The 19349-nt window shown below is 39.9% G+C and overlaps 1 protein-coding gene across 1 annotated transcript in view; it reads left to right on the forward strand.

The window, feature by feature from the left end:
• The first annotated feature begins 553 nt into the window (after positions 1-553).
• Positions 554-19349, forward strand: part of LOC126335869 (G-protein coupled receptor GRL101-like) — a 697223-nt gene continuing 678427 nt past the window's right edge. Inside the window, exons 1-2 of the mRNA XM_049999341.1 lie at positions 554-566; positions 17507-17629. Of these exons, the coding sequence (XP_049855298.1) occupies positions 554-566; positions 17507-17629 (136 nt within the window). The remainder of the gene's footprint in view (positions 567-17506; positions 17630-19349) is intronic.

A 19349-nucleotide genomic window follows, 5' to 3' on the forward strand; every position in this document is an offset into this window, starting at 1 on the left:
AAGGGCGAGGAAATCGTCCTACGACTCCACAGGAGTCTCGTAAATCTGGAAATTTGTGGTAAGTTTCTATGGGACCAAACTGCTGAGGTCATCGGACCCTAAACTTACACGCTATTTAATCTAACTTAAACTAACTTACGCTAAGGACTCGAGCCTCCTGCGTGGAAAGCCGCGCGAACCGTGACAAGGCGCCCTAGACCACACGCCCACACCGCGCAGCTGTGTCGTAAATGGTTACTCTTCATATATCCCTACAGGAAAAGGTCCAGAACTGTTGATCATGCTGTCCAACGAATAGGTCTAACGCCACCTATCCACCTGTTTGCCGAAGGAGCTGATGGACGTCACGTGAAAAGTAGGCCATAATGTCGGTACCACACAGTCCGACCGATATGCAGTTATACATGTTCAAAATGCTGCGCCAGTACGTGTTGCAGGATAGTGACTTCAATCTGAGTCTTATCCTTTTTACCGTACCGTAAGCACTTGTCTGTTGAGTTCACACCTTGGACAGACGACATTACCATTACACTCTTTCAGTCATTCCATCATAATGGACAAGCATTGTAAGTACGCTGTTTAGGTTTTTTTATTGGTAACACAGCCGCCACGTAGCGCTCTGTATGAAAATCACTGGCTGTGCAGTGTGCAGTCTGTGGCTGGTTGGCATTGTTGTAATACTCGCTATCGTAGTGTTGGGCAGCTGGATGTTAACAGCGCGTAGCGTTGCGCATTTGGAGGTGAGCCGCCCGCGGTGGTGGACGTGGGGAGAGAGATGGCGGAGTTTTGAAATTTGTAAGACTTGGTGTCATGAACTGATATATATATTATGACTATAAAGCTAAATACATTGTTTGTTCTGTATTAAAATCTTTCATTGGCTAACTGTGCCTATCAGTAGTTAGTGACTCCCGTAGTTTGAATCTTGTAGTTAGCTGGGAGTAGTGGCGCTCGCTGTATTGCAGTAGTTCGAGTAACGAAGATTTTTGTGAGGTAAGTGATTTGTGAAACATATAGGTTAATGTTAGTCAGGGCCATTCTCTTGTGGGGATTATTGAAAGTCAGATTGCGTTGCGCTAAAAACTATTGTGTGTCAGTTTAAGCACAGTCGTGTATAATTGTTCGAAGAGGACGTTTCACATAGACCAGTCGTGTATAAATTGTTCTAAGGGGACGTTTCAGCATATCTGATGACACTCTGTCTTCCATAGTAAGTTCCTTGTCAGTTTCCAGTCTTGACTCCTTGGGTATCCTGTTTTCTGGATAGTGCCAGTTGAAGTGAAACCTTTTTTCAGAAGCTCACGTACCAGCTTCACACTGGTGAAAAATCTGTCATGATGGATTGAATGTTCAGGCGTAGGACTTTCAGTCAACTGAATTACACTCAATTCATCTAAGCCAAGTCGTTCGTAAGTAGAATCAGGGTGTGTGGTATTCCCCTGATAAAATTTAAAGTTGAAAGGTGGCTACACTGAGTCACAGCGCCAGAGATTGCACCAAAGAGTATTATTCAGCCGCCTCCACTGGCAGTAGTAGTGCAGAGGTTGCCGTGGACAGTAGTTGTACTGAGGTTGCTGTGGGCAGTGCTTGTTGAGAGGATGTCGTGGGCAGTACTAGCTGCGGGTACGTCGTGTGCAGTTGTTCTGTTGCACGAGACAGCAGATGCTTTTTGATTGGGAATGTTTCAATGATCGCAGTGTATTTTTCGTCAATATATATGAAGGTAACAAAAAAATTTTATTTCAAATTTCCTAAATAACAATGCCTCTTGGTTACAGGTTCAGTAAACAAAGTATTTGGCTTGTGTTCATGTATTACACTGTAATTCTGGTTTCTATATGCAATTATAGCATTTCTGATTTTTTAATTACTTCATTGTATATGGTGTTTAAAATATCTTGTCGTATTGAGGGAGAACCGTGTCAGGTGTGTACTTTGAATCACACTGCCACACACAGAACAGTTTCACTTGTGCTTTCTTGTTTCGTATCTTTTCTAGTTGCTGGGGACTTAATTAATTAATTGTGTTAACGGAAATTTCCTTTCATTCTTCGTTGTTATTCTGTGCAGTCAGATTGGGTAGTAATACTACTCAGGGCCAACCGATTACGAGACTTCATAACCGGTCACACAGCTACTAAAACTAAAATTATTTGCATTTTATTTAATTAAGTCCCCATGCACGTGGCGATCCTGCCAGGATCATCCCTTGGAATTCTTTTGATAGTAAAAATAGCAGACAGTAGTATTGTTGTGGTAATGTGTAGTTTAGTAATTGCAGTCTATATTGCATATAGTTGTCTTGTCATTCTTCTGACGGTATTTTTGAAGCATTTAATTTTTTATGTCTTGTATACGGGTTTGACAATTTTGTGCAATTATAAAGATTTCAATTGTTCGTTAATCGTGTTTGTCGGGAAGTATTTCGTGTGAATGGTATTGTTGGTGATAAAGTGTTATATTGTGTGTAATTTTCGTATAGTGACAAGTTTTGTATGTTTTGTAAATGATTACGTGATCGATGAAAAAGGCAAAAATGATGGATAGTCAGAATGACGAAATTGTTAACATGGCGAACTCGCCAACACAGGAGAACAGTAGGATGAATATTGAAGTAGAAAACAATTTAATAAGCCGGGAAAATAGTCCGGAACAAGTTCAAAATTTTTCACAATCAAAAAATTCACAGAATACGAGATTAATGATAGAAGATTTTGAAATAGTATCTAACACAGATAGCTTTAGTGCTATGACGATGGAAGTTAGTTTTATGGGAAATGTTAGGGTGAAAAGAATTTCGAACCAGTTAATATTGAGCAGTTGATGAGTGCCATATTAAATTTGGGATCACGGTTAGAAACTGATAGGGGAACATGGGCAACATGGCTAGACTCACAAATAGAAACAATTGAAACTGGTATGGGCACAATGGAGACAGAGCTAAGATCTGAACTGAAAACAGTAGGATCACAAATAGGAACAATTAAAACGGATATGGGAACAAAGGAAACATGGTTAGACTCATGAACAACGGCATGTTTTTTTTTTTTTAAAATGAAAGATCAATTAAAGAAAGAAATTAGAAAAGAAGTACAACCGTTTTTGAATGCTCACAATAATAGATTAATTTCAATGGAAACTAAACAAAAGGAACAGGATTGAGAACAGGTAGAGAGAGATCGCCTGATAGTACAAAAATTTTCGAAGTTAAATTTACAACATGCACACGGTAAGGAAGAAATATTTGAAAGAATCGAGTAATCAGTACCAAATGACAGAATAAATGACCTAACAAAACAATATGAACAGTTAACTATTAAATGTGTCAATACTGAAATCCGAATCGCGGCACTTACGGAAGACGTAAATAAACAGAAAGAACAAATAGGTGACTTATCGGAAAGAGTTGAGGAGATAAACATGTAGAAAATCAGGGAAAATTTAATGAACGCGTTAAAAGGGAATTTGAGGCGTTACGAAAGCAAGTTAAACAAATTGAAATAGCAGGAAAGGACAGTAGAAGAAATTTGGAATCACCGAAAGCAGCGGGTTTTGAAGAAAATAATTTATTCTATTTACGAGATGCAACAAGAGAGCGCCAGGCGCGGGAACATGACAATAGTCGACATTGGGACTGGGACAGACGCGGTAGGTCTTTGTCGCCACGAGGCGAAAACTTTGACTATAAACGCTTTCTAACTGTTCCGAAATTTAAGATCGTTCGCAATTCTAAGAATGACATACATCCATTTTCATGGTTAGATAAATTTATGTACGCACTTCCACCAAATTGGCCACTAAGTTACAAACTGGAATTTATGTGCGGCTATTTAAGTCCTCATGGGATTCGCTACACTAAGTGAATATGTGCCGTAGCGTGCACAGGGCCCCGAGCTGTAGTGGTGCTATTTCCCTTTTAGGTTTCTGCACCGCTGCCTACTCTTTTACTATTCTATGTATCTATCAAGACAACTCTTCAACTATCAATCTATCTTGAGCGTTGGTAAAGAATAACCGGGTATGACTATTTTACCCAAAAGTGATTTCGGAAATTACCGTTTGGATTTACTGTATCTTATGCAGCATTCATTCGTAGTTTAAACGAAATTTTACCTGTTTATCTTCGTGACGATATTACTTCATATGTTGACGATATTCTTATTGCTAAACGTTCTTGGAGAGAGCATAACAAAATTTTGGATTCATTATTACGCATTTTTGCAAGAGTTGGCGTTACAGTGAACTTGGAAAAATCTGAATTTGGTCGTTCTCAGGTGAAATTTCTTGGTCGTATTATTTCTACAGAAGGTGTTCTTCCTGATCCAGAGAAACTAGAAACTATTCGTAGTTATGCTGTTCCTACTACAAAAAGTGATGTTCGTAGTTTCCTTGGAGTCTGTAATTTTCTTAGACGTTTTGTTAGATTGGACAATTTGGCCACACCTCGTTTATGTGAACTGTCTGGAAAGAATTCTAATTGGTGTTGGGATGAGGAAGCTCAATCAGAATTTAAAAAACTTCGTGATGCTTTAGTTGCTGCTCCACTTCTTTCACGTCCGGATTTATCTATAAAGATTTTTGTTTGGCGACGGACTCATCATACAAAGGCCTAGGTGCACACTTATTTCAAGAGATAGAAGAAAATGGCGTTGTAGTACAGAAAACTATTGCATTTGGAAGTCGTGTTCTTTCTAAATCAGAAAAGAATTATTCGATTACGGAACTTGAAGCCTTGGCTGTTGTTTGGGCTTTCACAAAATTTCGCATCTTTTTGTATGGCAGACAAACTAAGGTTGACACTGATCATCGAGCTCTGGAATTTCTCATGTCAACAAAATTAACTCATGGAAGATTGTCACGATGGGTGCTGTATCTACAGGAATTTGACTTTAGTATTGTTTACATACAGGGTTCTTCGAATATTATTGCTGATGCTTTATCACGAGCACCTATAGGTTTGAAACAAAGTGCTGAGGAGGACTGCAAAGAAAACAATTATTGTTTGATGTATATTCAAGGTTTTGCGTTTGAAAATTTTATTCGTCTTCGCTCCAGGACATCGCTAAGGAGCAAACTAAGGATCCAATCTCGAAGGACATTAAGGAGAAGTGGAGGAGAAAGGAAAGCGTAGCGATTAGACAGTATTATTAAGTTCGCAATGATATTCCTTTTAAACGAAAATCGGTCGACAACTCTGTTTGGTTAGTTTGAATTCCTGATGAGTGGGTTAATAAATTGATTTTGTATTCACATTTCAGTTATGCACACTTTGGTCCCAGAAAATGCTTTCATAAATTACGAGATAATTGCTACTTCATTAGTATGGATAAACGTATTCGATCTGTTCTTGCCAAATGCAAATTATGTCAAAAGGCTAAGCCGCCAAATATTTCTCACAGAGCACCGATGTTTCCTATCACTCCAGCGAAATTAAAGGAGATAGCTACAAGTCTATTTGTTCGGTGCAGTGGTTCATTCTACTAATGGTTTTGCGTACATTTTGGTAGCAGTGGAATTGACATCAAAATACGTGTGTTTTACACCTTTACGCAAAGCAACAGCTCGTTCAATATTTAATGCATTCGTGAAACATTTTCTTAAAGAAGTGGGTCATGTTGATAAGGTTATATCAGATAATGGATCACAGTTTGGCTTCATACTCTACGGCGTCGTAAGATTAAACCAATTTTCATTTCAGTTTTTCACCCTCAACCTAACGCTTCAGAGAGGTGGATGAAGGAAATCAATAAACTGTGTCGACTTTATTGTCATCAGAATCACAGAACTTGGGATCAGTATCTTCATATTTTTCAAAACATTCTGAGTGAACTCCCTTATGCTTCAAATTCTTTACCGCCTATATTGATATTAAAAAATAAAGCACCGACAAATCGCATTTCTGAAATCGTTCCTTTTCCGCCTTCACGGAAACTGCGGCATTCTGAAGTCAACCTGGCTCTACAAAATATTACATCTGCGGCTGCTAGAAGAGAGAAATCAGCTTAACATCCTGGTCGTTTAAAAACCTTGTCAGTTGGTCAACAGGTGTTAATTAAGTCCCACCGATTGTCTCACAAAGGAAAAGGCTTGTGTCGCAAATTTTTTTCTGCTTTATAACGGTCCATATAGAGTTCGCAAAATTATTCATGATAACACTGTCGAAGTAGAAACTCTTAAATCTCGGCGCTCTAAGGGAATACATCATATATCGAACGCTAAAATTTTTGTGGAATGACATACTTTTGAGAAACTAACAGTTATACGTAAACACGCAGAGAATGCAAGGATACCGCGCCGTGTTCTGGCGGCGGCACATACTCAAAGCAACAGTGAAGGCTGTGCTCCGCACAAGGCAGTCGTTGACCGCAAACAATTACTTCCTACGTCACGTGTACCTACAGCTGATCGAGCGCTCAGTGCGAATGCACTGACAGCCGTAAACAAATACACAGTCTAATTTCTCTGATTAAATTCAGTATAAACATTTAGTGACTTGATAAATTATGTTATTAACTTTCAGTTTTTTTTCAGGATACAGTTGTATAAAATATTTAAGAACTCCAGGTAAATTCTGTGTGTGTCCGACGTTAAGAGGACTTGCTATCGAGAGAAATTCAGGAAGAATGTAATTTTGAAGAAGAAAGTAATAAAGTAAGAAGGTAACTATTAATTGAGTTTATTTTTCAGGAAACATATTTCCACTTAGATACGTACTTTAGACGTAATTTGCTGCTCGCGGTTACGTGATTTATACTTTGTGTTAACTCATTTTGACAATGATTGATTAATGAACAGGGTTGTTATACACATATGGTTATGTATGTAGGTTATAATTTCTAATTTATCTGCTGGTGCCTTCATGTTTACTTATTAAGATTACATATGAACATTTATTTGCTTATGATGATATGATGCTAATGACCTGTTTATTATGTAAGATATATATTTGCTGCTTGCGTATGGATTGCATATTTCCACATTTCTGTTTTGTTGTCATAACTACTCTTTAATTTGGCAAATAGAAATGATGATACATGGTGTACGAACATGAAGTCTAGGTAACACTATGGTATTAATTATAAATTGTTCGCTTGGCAGAGCCTCGTTATAGGGATTGTGCTACATCCACTTGTTAACATTCTGATCTCTACTGATATATTTATTCGCTATTGCATGTTCTGCTTACCCTCAATGCCTTATATTTTAAGATAAGAAAATGAACTGCTATAATTCTACGAATGACATTGGTACAAGGAACTTCTTTGAAGTCACATGAGCTGGAAGTTTTATGGAAGCTGTATAAGTTTATGCTAATAGGAAGGAACCTATGACATGACATACCAACACTAGGTTTAGACCGTTGACAGTTATTACACTGCATTCTTCGTGAGCAATTGAAATAGCAAGTGACACTTTACACAAGAAATACTCCACAAGTTTGCTTCTGTTTTGCCATGATTCTTGAAGTGGTGTACACACTGTGAAATATTACGACCATTCACACTCCGTACTCTTACTTATTTACTGAAAGTTATTAAAACTGAAGGCTGTTAGAGGTCATGTATGCATTTCTTTTATTTAATGATGGACAAGGTAACCAAAATATATTTTATAATTCATAATGAGTAGAAGATTTGGGTCAGATGGATTACACAGAGGTTGTGTGTGGACATTGTATCTCCAGATTGTATGGGATGATGAATTGAAGTTTGCATTAGGATTTTATCTGTACTGACTAGAGGAAAGAGTTGTTATGGAAGTGAAATGATGTTGGTGATAAGGTTTATATGTATCGACGCATTGAAGAGGTATTATTGAGGTATTGAGATTGTGTGAAGTTGATGATTATTGGAGTTTTGGTGGACAAGAGGTAAGGTAAATGATGTTGATGATAAGGTTTATGTGTATCGACGTAAGAGGTATTATTGAAGTATTAAGATTATGTGACGCTAATGATTATTGGAGTTTTGGTGGATAAGAGGTACAGTAAGTGAGGAGCATATTTTTTTTGTTGGTTTATATGAAACAAGGAGCATGAAGATGGCAGACTAGAACACTCAAGTGGAAGGAAGATTGTCTACACGCACACTTTGTTAAATCAGTGAGCAGCATATACTTTTTTGGGAGAGGAAGTATTTGCATTTTTTGGCACACTGACAGTTCTTCAGCAACCATACATTTGATTTAGCGTGGCAAACATTGGTCTTGACATGATAACTATGAGGTTGACTAACTATTATTGACTGTTGTACACTGTTGCCACTACTACTTGATACACATGTTGAACATCAAATTTTTGACATAATTGCATTTACAGAGTTAACACTATTCAATTAGAAAGATGAGTGAGTGTGTTTTGTGTGTTTTCCTTTCCTAATCCCAAATAATTGGTACTGGCCTACCTCCTAAATATTATTTTACTTGTTTGTTGTGGCTTGCACTGACACCCAAAAATATTATAGGTTCACTGATTTTCGTGTATTTGTAATAGTTAATATGACAATTATTTGATATCATTTGTGTGTTTATGATTTTTGGGTATTTGTAATAGTTAATATGACAATTATCTGAAATCATTTGCGTGTTTATTATAATTTGTATGTTTAGTGTGAAAGCATCGATAATAACTTTGTAAAAGCAATTGTGTGTGCATTAAAACTGTTGTTCGTGTTTGCACCTATCATCATTGATGGGCCCCACTTGAAAATGTTTAATTTCAGCTGATAAACTCTGATGAACTGTTTGATTAATGATACTGAATATTATGGACTGTTACCTGCACCTGTTCAACATTACTGGGTGCCATCGATGGAACTGCTTCTACTGAAATAATGTCACTTGTTGCTTTCTGCACCTGTTCAACATTGCTGGGTGCCACTGATGAAACTGCTTCTACTGAGATAATGTTACTTGTTGCTGTCTGCACCTGTTCAACATTGATGGGTGCCATTGACGGAACTGCTGCTACTGAGATAATGTCACTTGTTAGTCTCTGCGCCTGCTCGCCATTTCTGGGTGCCACTGTTGGAGCTGTTTAAATGCTGTTTATAAAATGTTATGAGACTGTTATTTGCACCTGTTGATAATTTCAGGGTGCTACTGTTGGAACTGTCAACTACTCTGAGGGGTACGTCCTGTTTATTGAACTAATGAAAAGATTTTATGTGAATATTTGTATAAACTGATTTTTCGTGCATTTACTGTTTATGAAATGTAATGAGACTCTTACCTACACGTATTTGTCATTGCTAGTGCCATTGATTGAATGATACTTGTGTAGATTATTATGTAAATCACGTGTATGCAAGCATTTGTATTCCTTACTGTATTTTATATATTAGGTTATTGAAGGGTCAGTGGAAAGCTAAAATTTATTTACTTATGTGATATTTACTTATTAATATTATCTTTTATTTTTGTCTGTATTTTTTGGACGAATTTGGTGGTATTTTCACCACCAATGCTGGCAAAAATACCATCAAATTGTAGCCCGTGGAGGAGGAGCATATGAAAGGTGGCTACACTGAGTAAAAGCGCCAGAGAATGCGCCAAAGAGTATTATTCAGCCGCCTCCACTGGCAGTAGTAATGCAGAGGTTGCCGTGGGCAGTGCTTGTTGAGAGGATGTCGTGGGCAGTACTAGCTGCGGGTATGTCGTGTGCAGTTGTTCTGTTGCACGAGACAGCAGATGCTTTTTGATTGGGAATGTTTCAATGATCGCAGTGTATTTTTCATCAATATATATGAAGGCAACAAAAATTTTTTTGTTTCTAATTTCCTAAATAACAATGCTTCTTGGTTACAGGTTCAGTGAACAAAGTATTTGGCTGTGTGTTTATGTATTAGACTGTAATTCTGGTTTCTATATGCAGTTATAGTATTTCTGGTTTCTTAATTACTTCATTGTACATGGTGTTTAAAACATCTTGTCGTATTGAGGAAGAACCGTGCCAGTTGAGTACGTTGAATCACACTGCCACACACAGAACAGTTACACTTGTGCTCTGTTGTTTCGTAGCTTTTATAGTAGCTGGGGACTTAATTAATTAATTGTGTTAACGGAAATTTCCTTTCATTCTTTGTTATTATTTTATGCAGTCAGATAGCGCAGTAATACTGCTCAGGGCCAACCGGTTACGAGACTTCGTAACCCGACACACAGCTACTAAAACTAAAATTATTTGCATTTTATTTAATTAAGCCCCCAAGCAAAGTCCATCGGGATTTGTTTGGGCAGTAGGCACTACTTCAGGTTACTCACATTGGAAAATGGTTCCATCATCTCGTCTACTGCCACATCTGCCTTTGTTTCTTGCTCCAAACGCACTTCTGTAATTTTTGTGGTCAGAGGGCGTAATTTCCATTGCCTGACATTTTTTATTTCTTCTTCTTTGACATCATCATCAAACACAACTTTCAAACTGGCCCTAATTACGAATAATCTGTTTCTAGTCCTGTTATCACTTATCACAGGTATTCTCAATCTGTTATCCCAATACATACGGACAGCTCATGATCAGGCATGTGCCACAAAACATCTTCAGTTCAGTGAAATCTAAAACTTGACGCCAGCCATCCACTTTAGCATAAGTGTGACAGGTTTTCTCAACTCTGAGTTGCAACATGTCATCGTCCAGGCACTGTATAAAGTAATCAACGTATTGGTAGTTGCTAGTGTCTGTTGGAGGCAGTGTTGGTTGGGAAATTGTTACTGAAATTTGGTTGAAAGGTCTTCCTCGCCAGTGGCTCCTCAGTGCAATCGGAAGAGGAACCTACAATTTAAAATAGATTAATTTAACTTACTTGAATACATGTTGATTCTTTGTTATATGGTCATAAATTAGCACTTACAACCGAAAGGAGAAAATCTCTGAGAGGTTTTGGGACAGTAAAATTATTGTTTAATTGCTGTTCTACAAATATCTCATCTCAGATTCTACTTCTGAATCTTCACTGTCAGATTCGCATTCATTTATATACTGTAGCAGTGGCGGAGTCACTGGTGCTATCATTTTCTGAAACATCATCATCGTCAGAAATATCTCCTTCAGCCTCATTGGAGCATTCTAGCAATTCCTCCAGATATGGTAAAATTTCATCATCTGAAATAAAAGTAATTACCACTGTTATATTTAAATGTTTTAATGTAATGGCCACTTGTGACTATTAACAATATTAGTAACATATTATTAATGAACATACTGTTTCATAAATTAAAAAAACAGATTTTCCATATGAAACTGTAATGTAAAATTCTACTAATGAAGCTAGTTAAGCAGAGTCCCAAACACAGGATACTGAACCTCTCGATTGTGAAAGTCATTCATTACCTGAAGTAAAACTTAACACAAAATCATTCTTTTCTTCTTAACGTAATCCTCAGAAATTTATAAATAAGTCTTGCTTTGTTATGTGTGCTAAAACTAAAGCTATAACTAGTGATTTACAGTTACCTTTCACGGCGCGAACTGGTTGCTGCCATTTTTTAAAATTATTCTTTAGAGAGACACTGTGAACAGAAGCTCAGGTTGAAGTACACAAAATACTTCCTAGATGTCAGCAGCAAGGAGAGAAGGACTATGTCATGCTGCCATCTAGCGGAGAATTTTTTAAGCTTGACATACAGTGTACGGTAACAGGGGTTCCAGGAGGTTAAATCCATGCTTTACTAATGTATGCCCTTTGCCAATTATACTCATTACTCGTGGAAATTGACCTATTCCCGTAAGAATTCGAGCTTGGTGTGCATCTGTACTGAAGAAATATAGGCTGTCTTATATGGTACCCCATATTACTATAAGGAGTATCTTAGTGTCTAATTCCAATTCAGTCAATATCAAACACATGAACTATAAGAGTGAAATAGAAATTCCACGAGGAAGGAAATGTGTGTGTTCCATTTTCAGCGTGGAGAGGTTTAAGAAAGACTGGAGTAACGGCAAGAACATTGCCCAAAATGGTTCAAATGGCTCTGAGCACTATGGGACTTATGAGGTCATCAGTCCCATGGAACTTAGAACTACTTGAACCTAACTAACCTAAGGACACCACATACATCCATGCCCGATACAAGATTCGAACCTGCGACCGTACCAGTCTCGCAGTTCCGGACTGAAGCGCCTAGAACCGTCAGCGCGCAGAATTTTCCATTTACGAGAAGTGGTTCGGGTGACGAGTAGTGATGAAATTGTTATGACGTGGCATGTTGACCGAGGTCAGCCCTACGGCTGTGTGTGCGGCCTGGAAATGACGGACAATTCCAGCGCAGTAATTCGCCGGCAAACTGCCGACCATTACCGGAGACAGTTGTGCTGATGGCCTGCAGGGATACCAACACGCGACGGCCTCGAGAGGCAGTGCCGTTCACTCGAGGGATTCGCCGTTCAGGATGCCTGCCTTGCCACTAACAGCGACATACTACGACATTGTCTAATTAAATGAATACGAAATAACCTACAACGAAGAGCCAAAAAAACTGGTACACCTGCCTAATATCGTTAGGGCCCCCTCGAGCAAGCACAAGTGCAGCAACATGACGTAGAAACGACGACTAATGTCTGAAGTCGTACTGGAAGGAAAAGACACTATGAATCCTGCAGGGTTGTCCATAAATCCGTGAGAGTACGAGGAGGTGGAGACCTCTTCTGAATAGTACGTTGCAAGACATCCCAGATCTGCTCAATAATGTTCATATCACGGGAGTTTGGTGGTCAGCGGAAGTGTTTAAACTCACAAGAGTTTTCCTGTAGCCGCTCTGTAGCTATTTTGGACATGTGTGGTGTCGCATTATCCTGCTGGAATGTCCCAAGTCCGTCGGAAGGCACAATGGACATGAATGGATGCAGTTAATCAGACAGTATGATTACTTATGTAACATCTGTCATAGTCGTATCTGGACGTATCAAGAGCCTCATATCACTCATCTGCTAACATGCAGGGTCCATGGATTCATGAGGTTGTTTAAGTGATTGCTACCTGAATTCTTTTGTCATATCTGCAGCGCTATCTGCCCTATTTCACAACAATACAAAACGAACTGTCTTTCTTAGAACTTTCTGAATTGCCTCAGTCAATCCTAAATGGCAAGAATATGGTACCACGCAGCAATACTGCAGAAGAGGAAGGACAAGCTTGTTGTAGGCAATCTCTATATTAGATTTTCTATTACTGGATGTCCGGCTAGTTAAAAGCAGTATTTTGATTACTGACACCATCGTAACATTATCATTGAGATGGTTCCTTTTTAAGTTGTTCGTAATTGTGATTACTTGGTATTTAGTCGAATGGACAAACTTTAATTTGTCTGATTTATACTGCAAGAAAAAATTAGTGGAATTTTTGTAGTACTCATGTAGTGGACATCAAACTTTTTATTGTTCAGTGTCAATTGACACTTTTCGCACATGCATATAACTATGTGAATCATTCTTAATTCATCTTGAACTTCTGACGAATTTACTAGACGGTAAACGACAGCGTCATCTGACAATAATCTCAGAAGGAATCTCAGACCGTCCCCTAAATCGGTTCTCTCGATTAGGAACATCATGGGGTCTATATCACTTTTTTGGGGAGCCTCAGACATTACTTCTGTTCCACTCTAAGGCTTCCCATCAAGTATTACGAAATATTGTTACACGAAATTGTGAATCTTGTCGCACGACCATAGGCGTACAATTTGATTATAAGACGTTTGTGAGGAATGAGCTCAAAGAATTCTGGAAGTATAGAAATGTGAAATAATTGAGCCAAAAGATCGTTGGCTTTGAAGTATTCGAACACAGTACATGCTCCAGACTACTACGAACAATTATGTCAATGATATGCCTCTGTAAACCGGTGAACTACTATATTCTTTCTTTTTGGTGTGACCCGAGTCACCTCCGGCTTTATGGATGCTTCGTCGAGCGAACGTTTGTAAATGACTGCTAAAAACGTAGCAATTTCATCAGTATACTCCGTTCTTTGTTGCGGGCGGTGGCTCGGCCAACTGGAGTTTTATGTATGTAAGAGTGCGCAGCATAGCCTATACTTTGAAGGCGAACAAATGGTTCCAGTGAGCTCTATTCCGTTCTTGTCTGAGTGACGTATGGTAGTAATTCGGAAGTGAGGCTGCTCTGATTTATATCGAGAGAGAAGGGGAAGATTCATAAATACTACCAGGGTTTGTACGTGAAAGCTTATAATGAGTATTACAGTCTGGACATATGTGTGCACGTGTATCAGAAGACGAGGTAATACTTGCTGCAGAGGTAGTTTCTGTATAGAACCATTCTTCAGGCACTCAGTCCGGAACCGCGCGACTGCTACGGTCGCAGGTTCGAATCCTGCCTCGGGTATGGGTGTGTGTGATATCCTTAGGTTAGTTAGGTTTAACTAGTTCTAAGTTCTAGGGGACTGATGACCACAGATGTTAAGTCCTATAGTGGTCAGAGCCGCTTGAACCATTCTGCGTAGTATAATGGGACACAGTGTGCAGTAATGTGGGTTGCAGTCAGTTCTTCCATAAATTCTATTTCGTTCGTAGCTGAATTTAAACTATACGTGTTCCTCATTCACCATACGATGTATTAGATTTTTGTGGACTTTGTTAATATTTTGTGAACGAGGTCTTTGTCTTCCCATGGTATAGGCCACACGTAGTTCTTATAACACTCATTTTGCATAATCATAAGAAACAAGTGTACTTTTTTGTTCCAATAATTATCAAATAATTATTAACATGAGACTGTTCCATATTTATTCACTCATCTTCCCATGACTAAACTGAAACTACATAAACGTACAACAGTCCTCTTGAAGGACCTATACGACCTTGACCTCATAAATTATCCATCAAGGAGGGCCCAGGTGCGATCATTTGCCTTTAGCAGGTTACTTTGTCAATAATAGTAATCTTCCATGTGGAACATGCATGCGATCAGAGCGATATCACCGGACAGGGTAATCACGCGGTCTCAATCGCCTTGTTCCCGCGGCTACCCCGTCGAGGTTCGAGTCTTCTCTCGGGCATGGGTATGTGTGTGTTGTCCTTAGCCGAAGTTGATTTAAGTAGGATTAAGTAGCTTGTAGTCCCAGGGACCGACGACCTCAGCAGTTTGGTCCCATAGGATTTTACCAACAGCGTGAGATTACTGACAGAATTTTTAGTAACATGATTACAGGTTCCTGACGGTCAGTTCCCGACGAAACCTTTTTATCATAACATCCTCTGTTACATTCTAGACGATATTCTTCGACTGTTAAATATTTTGAGGTTATAGAAAGATATTTAGGATCACATAGAAACTGACGGATAAAGACATCGCGACACCGAGAAGGGGTTGTGCGACGTAAACGGAAGTTGGTAGACGTGTTTTTACATCTGAAGGACGATTTCTATTCAGATTCTGAGCAGGTCGCGCACGAGTGAGGATTCAAACAAGGTCTGCTATTAATGAACCTTGTAACATTCGCGAACGTGGTGAGCTGACATTAGTCAAGATTGCCTTTAAGGCGACAAAGAAGCCATTGTCAGCACCTCACTGAGTTTGAACGAGGTCGTGTAACAAGGTTAAGAGAAGATGAATGTTCTTCAATATTGCATAAAAACTTGGCAGAAACCTAGCACTGTACGTGGTTGTCTGCAGCGGAAGTCACAAGAAAGCACGGTCGCAAGACGACACAGCTTCGGACTGGCGCTTGCGCATCGTACTGCAGCTGCAGCATCAATCTGAGCAGCAGTTGGCACCAATGTGACACAACCAACTCTTACAAACTGCTTACTGCAAGCATAGTCCTTTAGCGTGCATTCCACTGACCGCAAACCACGGCCATTTTCGATTTCAGTGGTGTCAAGCGAGAGTTCAATGGGGCAGGGTGGAAGTCTGTTGTGTTTCCTGATGAAAGCTTGTTCTGGCTCGGTGCCAGTGATGGCCGTGTGTTGGTTAGGAGGAGGCCCGTTGAGGGCCTGCAACCAACCTGTCTGTGTGCTAGACACATTGGACCTGCACGTGGAGTTATGATCTAGGGTGGGATTTGATATGACAATATGAGCACTCTCGTGGTTTACCCACGCAACCCTTCTGTATACTTGTATGCCAGTCTTGTGATTCGACCTGTTGTGCTGCCATTTATGAACACCGTTCCAGGGGGAGCTTTTCTAGAGGATAACGCTCGCGCACATAGCGCTGTCGTATCCCAGCATGCTCTTCTGAGTGTCGACATGTTTCTCCTGCCTGCTCAAACACCAGAATTGTCTCCAGGCGAGCACATACGGGACATCATCTAATGACAGCACCATCCTGATCAACACCAGTATTAATCGTCCCTACATTGACCGACCAAGTGTAACAGGCGTGGAACTCCATCCCACAGACTGACCTCGGCACCCGTCTAACACAGTAGATACACATTTACATTGCTGCATTCACTATTCTTGTCTTTATACTTGTTATTAATGTACTAGTATGTCACATTTGCCAAGGCTTACATCACGCTTGCATTAACCTGTGATTTTAAAATTTTAATCACTTACAAGTGTTACATAGACAAATCTATTCCCAAAATTTCTTTACTCCACATTTATTATTTTATGGTGTTGCGATTATTTTCCCGACAGTGTATTAATATTTTCCGTGGTGAAACACTAATTCTTTTTTTTAGGAAGCTCGATCGCTAAAGGGAACTCACCATTCTCTATACACAAATTAGCCGTAGCGTGAAGTAAGTGCTGCTGTGTTATGTGGGGTATTTCAAAGGTATTTTTAGAGACTTTGGAGGAAGATTCCTTACACCAATAAAGAAGAGGAAAAGTAGTATTCATTGTCTCTAAAATTATTAACTTTACAGCTATGAGCACTTGCTTATCTTCCATACCGTCGAACACATCTCTTCTGCTTAACAAGTGCTCATAGCTCTTAAAGTATACATTTCAGAGCCTGTGTTTACTGGGTAGTTTTTTCTTATTTCAGTCCACACAATCTCCTCCCAAAACATAGAATGCAAAGAGGTTTCAGTAGAAGAGCTGAGGTTCACAGTATCACAGATAAAAAATGCTCATAGCTCCCCAGGTATGCATTTTAGAACCTACGTTTATGTACTTTTTTCCTGTTTTGCTGTAAGGGACATGCTACCAAAGTCTTTAAAAGTAATTTAACAAACACACAGCGTTACTCATGCTGTTAGGTGATTTTTGTTAAGTTCCTATGGGACCAAACTGCTGAGGTCCTCGGTCCCTAGGCTTACATACTACTTAATCTGATTTCAATCTATACTGAGGACAACAACACACACACACCCATGCGCGAGGGAGGACTCGAAACTACGACGGGGTGAGCCGCGCGAACCGTGGCAGGGCGCCCTAAACCGCGCGGCTACACCAAGCGGCGTGGTTAGGTGAGATAGCGTTATTGTACAACTTTACCAAGGAAAATTTTAAGCAGGACAAATTTCAGTAGGTATATAGTTTGAAGTCTGGCTGATTAAATACAGAACAGGTCACTCAGAAGCTGTCGGTGGTGTTGCAGATACTGCCCGTGACGTAAGCAGAGCCTGCAGCAGTGTGAGCGCCCTGGGGCAGCCACCACCGGCCATGTGGCGCCTGCTGCTGCTGACTTTGGCCACGAGAGCGGCTGCGCTCACCGCCAGTGGTAAGCCTCCACTTCTCCTGCACGCTTTCCTGCTTTACTTCTTGATCCTCCACAGGTTCCCTATTTGTTTACAGATTGTATGACCAGATGAGGGAGAGGGACGTAGATGATAACTGTTCACCACCGCATGCCTGAAGTAAACGCCATAATGAGTCCCTATTTCTTTTCCAACGTAATTTAAAACCGCTACAACTAGGTGTACCCTGAACAATAAGGAACTGCCGGAATGAGCTGTCACTCTACAGCAAAGTGTGCGTTGATATGAAGCTTTCTGCAAGTTCTCTGACGACTGAGCTACCCGAGAACACGACCCAGATTCCAATTTCGGTAGGGCGCACAGCATTAATCTGCCAGGAAATATCGTATCAGAAGACTCTTCGCTGCATAATTAAAATTCATTCTGGAAACAACCCTCCAGGCCGTGACTAGGCCATGTCTTCGCAATACCTCATCATCCTTTCTTCCAGGATAGTGGTCCTGCAAGCTACGCAGAACTCCTCTAAAGTTTGGGAGGTGGAAGATGAGGTACTGGTGGAAGTACAGCTATGAGGACGGGTCGTGAGTCCTGCGCGAGTAGTTAAGCTTGTAGAGAACTAGTCTGTGAAAGGCAAAGATCCCAGTTTCGAGTCTCGCCCGGCCACACAGTTTAAATCTAGCAGAAATCCTCAATAAGGAACTGTTTAAAAATACTGTAAAAATTTTCTTGAGATTTTCTTGTAAAAGGTTTTGAGATCCAGAATGAGATTTCCACTACGCAGCGGAGGGTGCACTGATATTAAACTACCTGGCAGATTAAAACTGTGTGCCAGACTGAGATTCAAACTCGGGATCTTTGCCTTTCGCGGTCAAGAGCTCTATCAGCTGAGCTACCCAAGCACGACTCACGACGCGTTCTCACAGCTTCGAGTCTTGGTCCGGCACACAGTTTTAAGTTTTAATGTGCAAGGAAGTTTCATATCAGGTTTTGAGATATTAAGACGATAGCGTGTATTTCGGGAAAAGAATTCATCAGCATCTATGATACAGTGAACTTCGTGTTTTTAATCTATATGTATTTCAGAGTTAAAGTTGGACCTTCAAGTTCTCCAGTTACCAAAAGTTAAAACTCAACGTTCCAAGCAGAATAAACTTTTATTTCTGCGAATGATCACAAAACTGTTTGGCTTTTACCGGCTTCGGTCGGCGATGACCATCTCCAGGTATGTTTTACAGCATGTGCTAATACAATTAAGTCGTGTTGTAAAACAGATCGGAAGATGGCCGCTGCTGTCTAAGAACTAAAACGTTTTGTGATAACTGACGGAAATAAAATAAATTTACTCTACAGTTCCTGGATCACTGTTTTAATCTTCGACTATGTCGCAGCTTGCTAAACTTTTAGCCGGCCGCGGTGGTCTCGCGGTTCTAGGTGCGCAGTCCGGAACCGTGCGACTGCTACGGTCACAGGTTCGAATCCTGCCTCGGGCATGGATGCGTGTGATGTCCTTAGGTTAGTAGGGTTTAAGTAGTTCTAAGTTCTAGGGGACTAATGACCACAGCAGTTGAGTCCCATAGTGCTCAGAGCCATTTGAACCATTTTGCTAAACTTTTAAGTAACTGATAAACACATGTGTTTCGTATGTATAAACATATGTGTTTCGTATGTATAAAAATTGATCATTACACTCCCCTTTCTTCCACAATAAATGCCATCAGACTGTAATGAACAACCTATATGTGC

This window comes from Schistocerca gregaria, chromosome 2 (genome assembly GCF_023897955.1).
Source record: "Schistocerca gregaria isolate iqSchGreg1 chromosome 2, iqSchGreg1.2, whole genome shotgun sequence".
Taxonomy (NCBI): domain Eukaryota; kingdom Metazoa; phylum Arthropoda; class Insecta; order Orthoptera; family Acrididae; genus Schistocerca; species Schistocerca gregaria.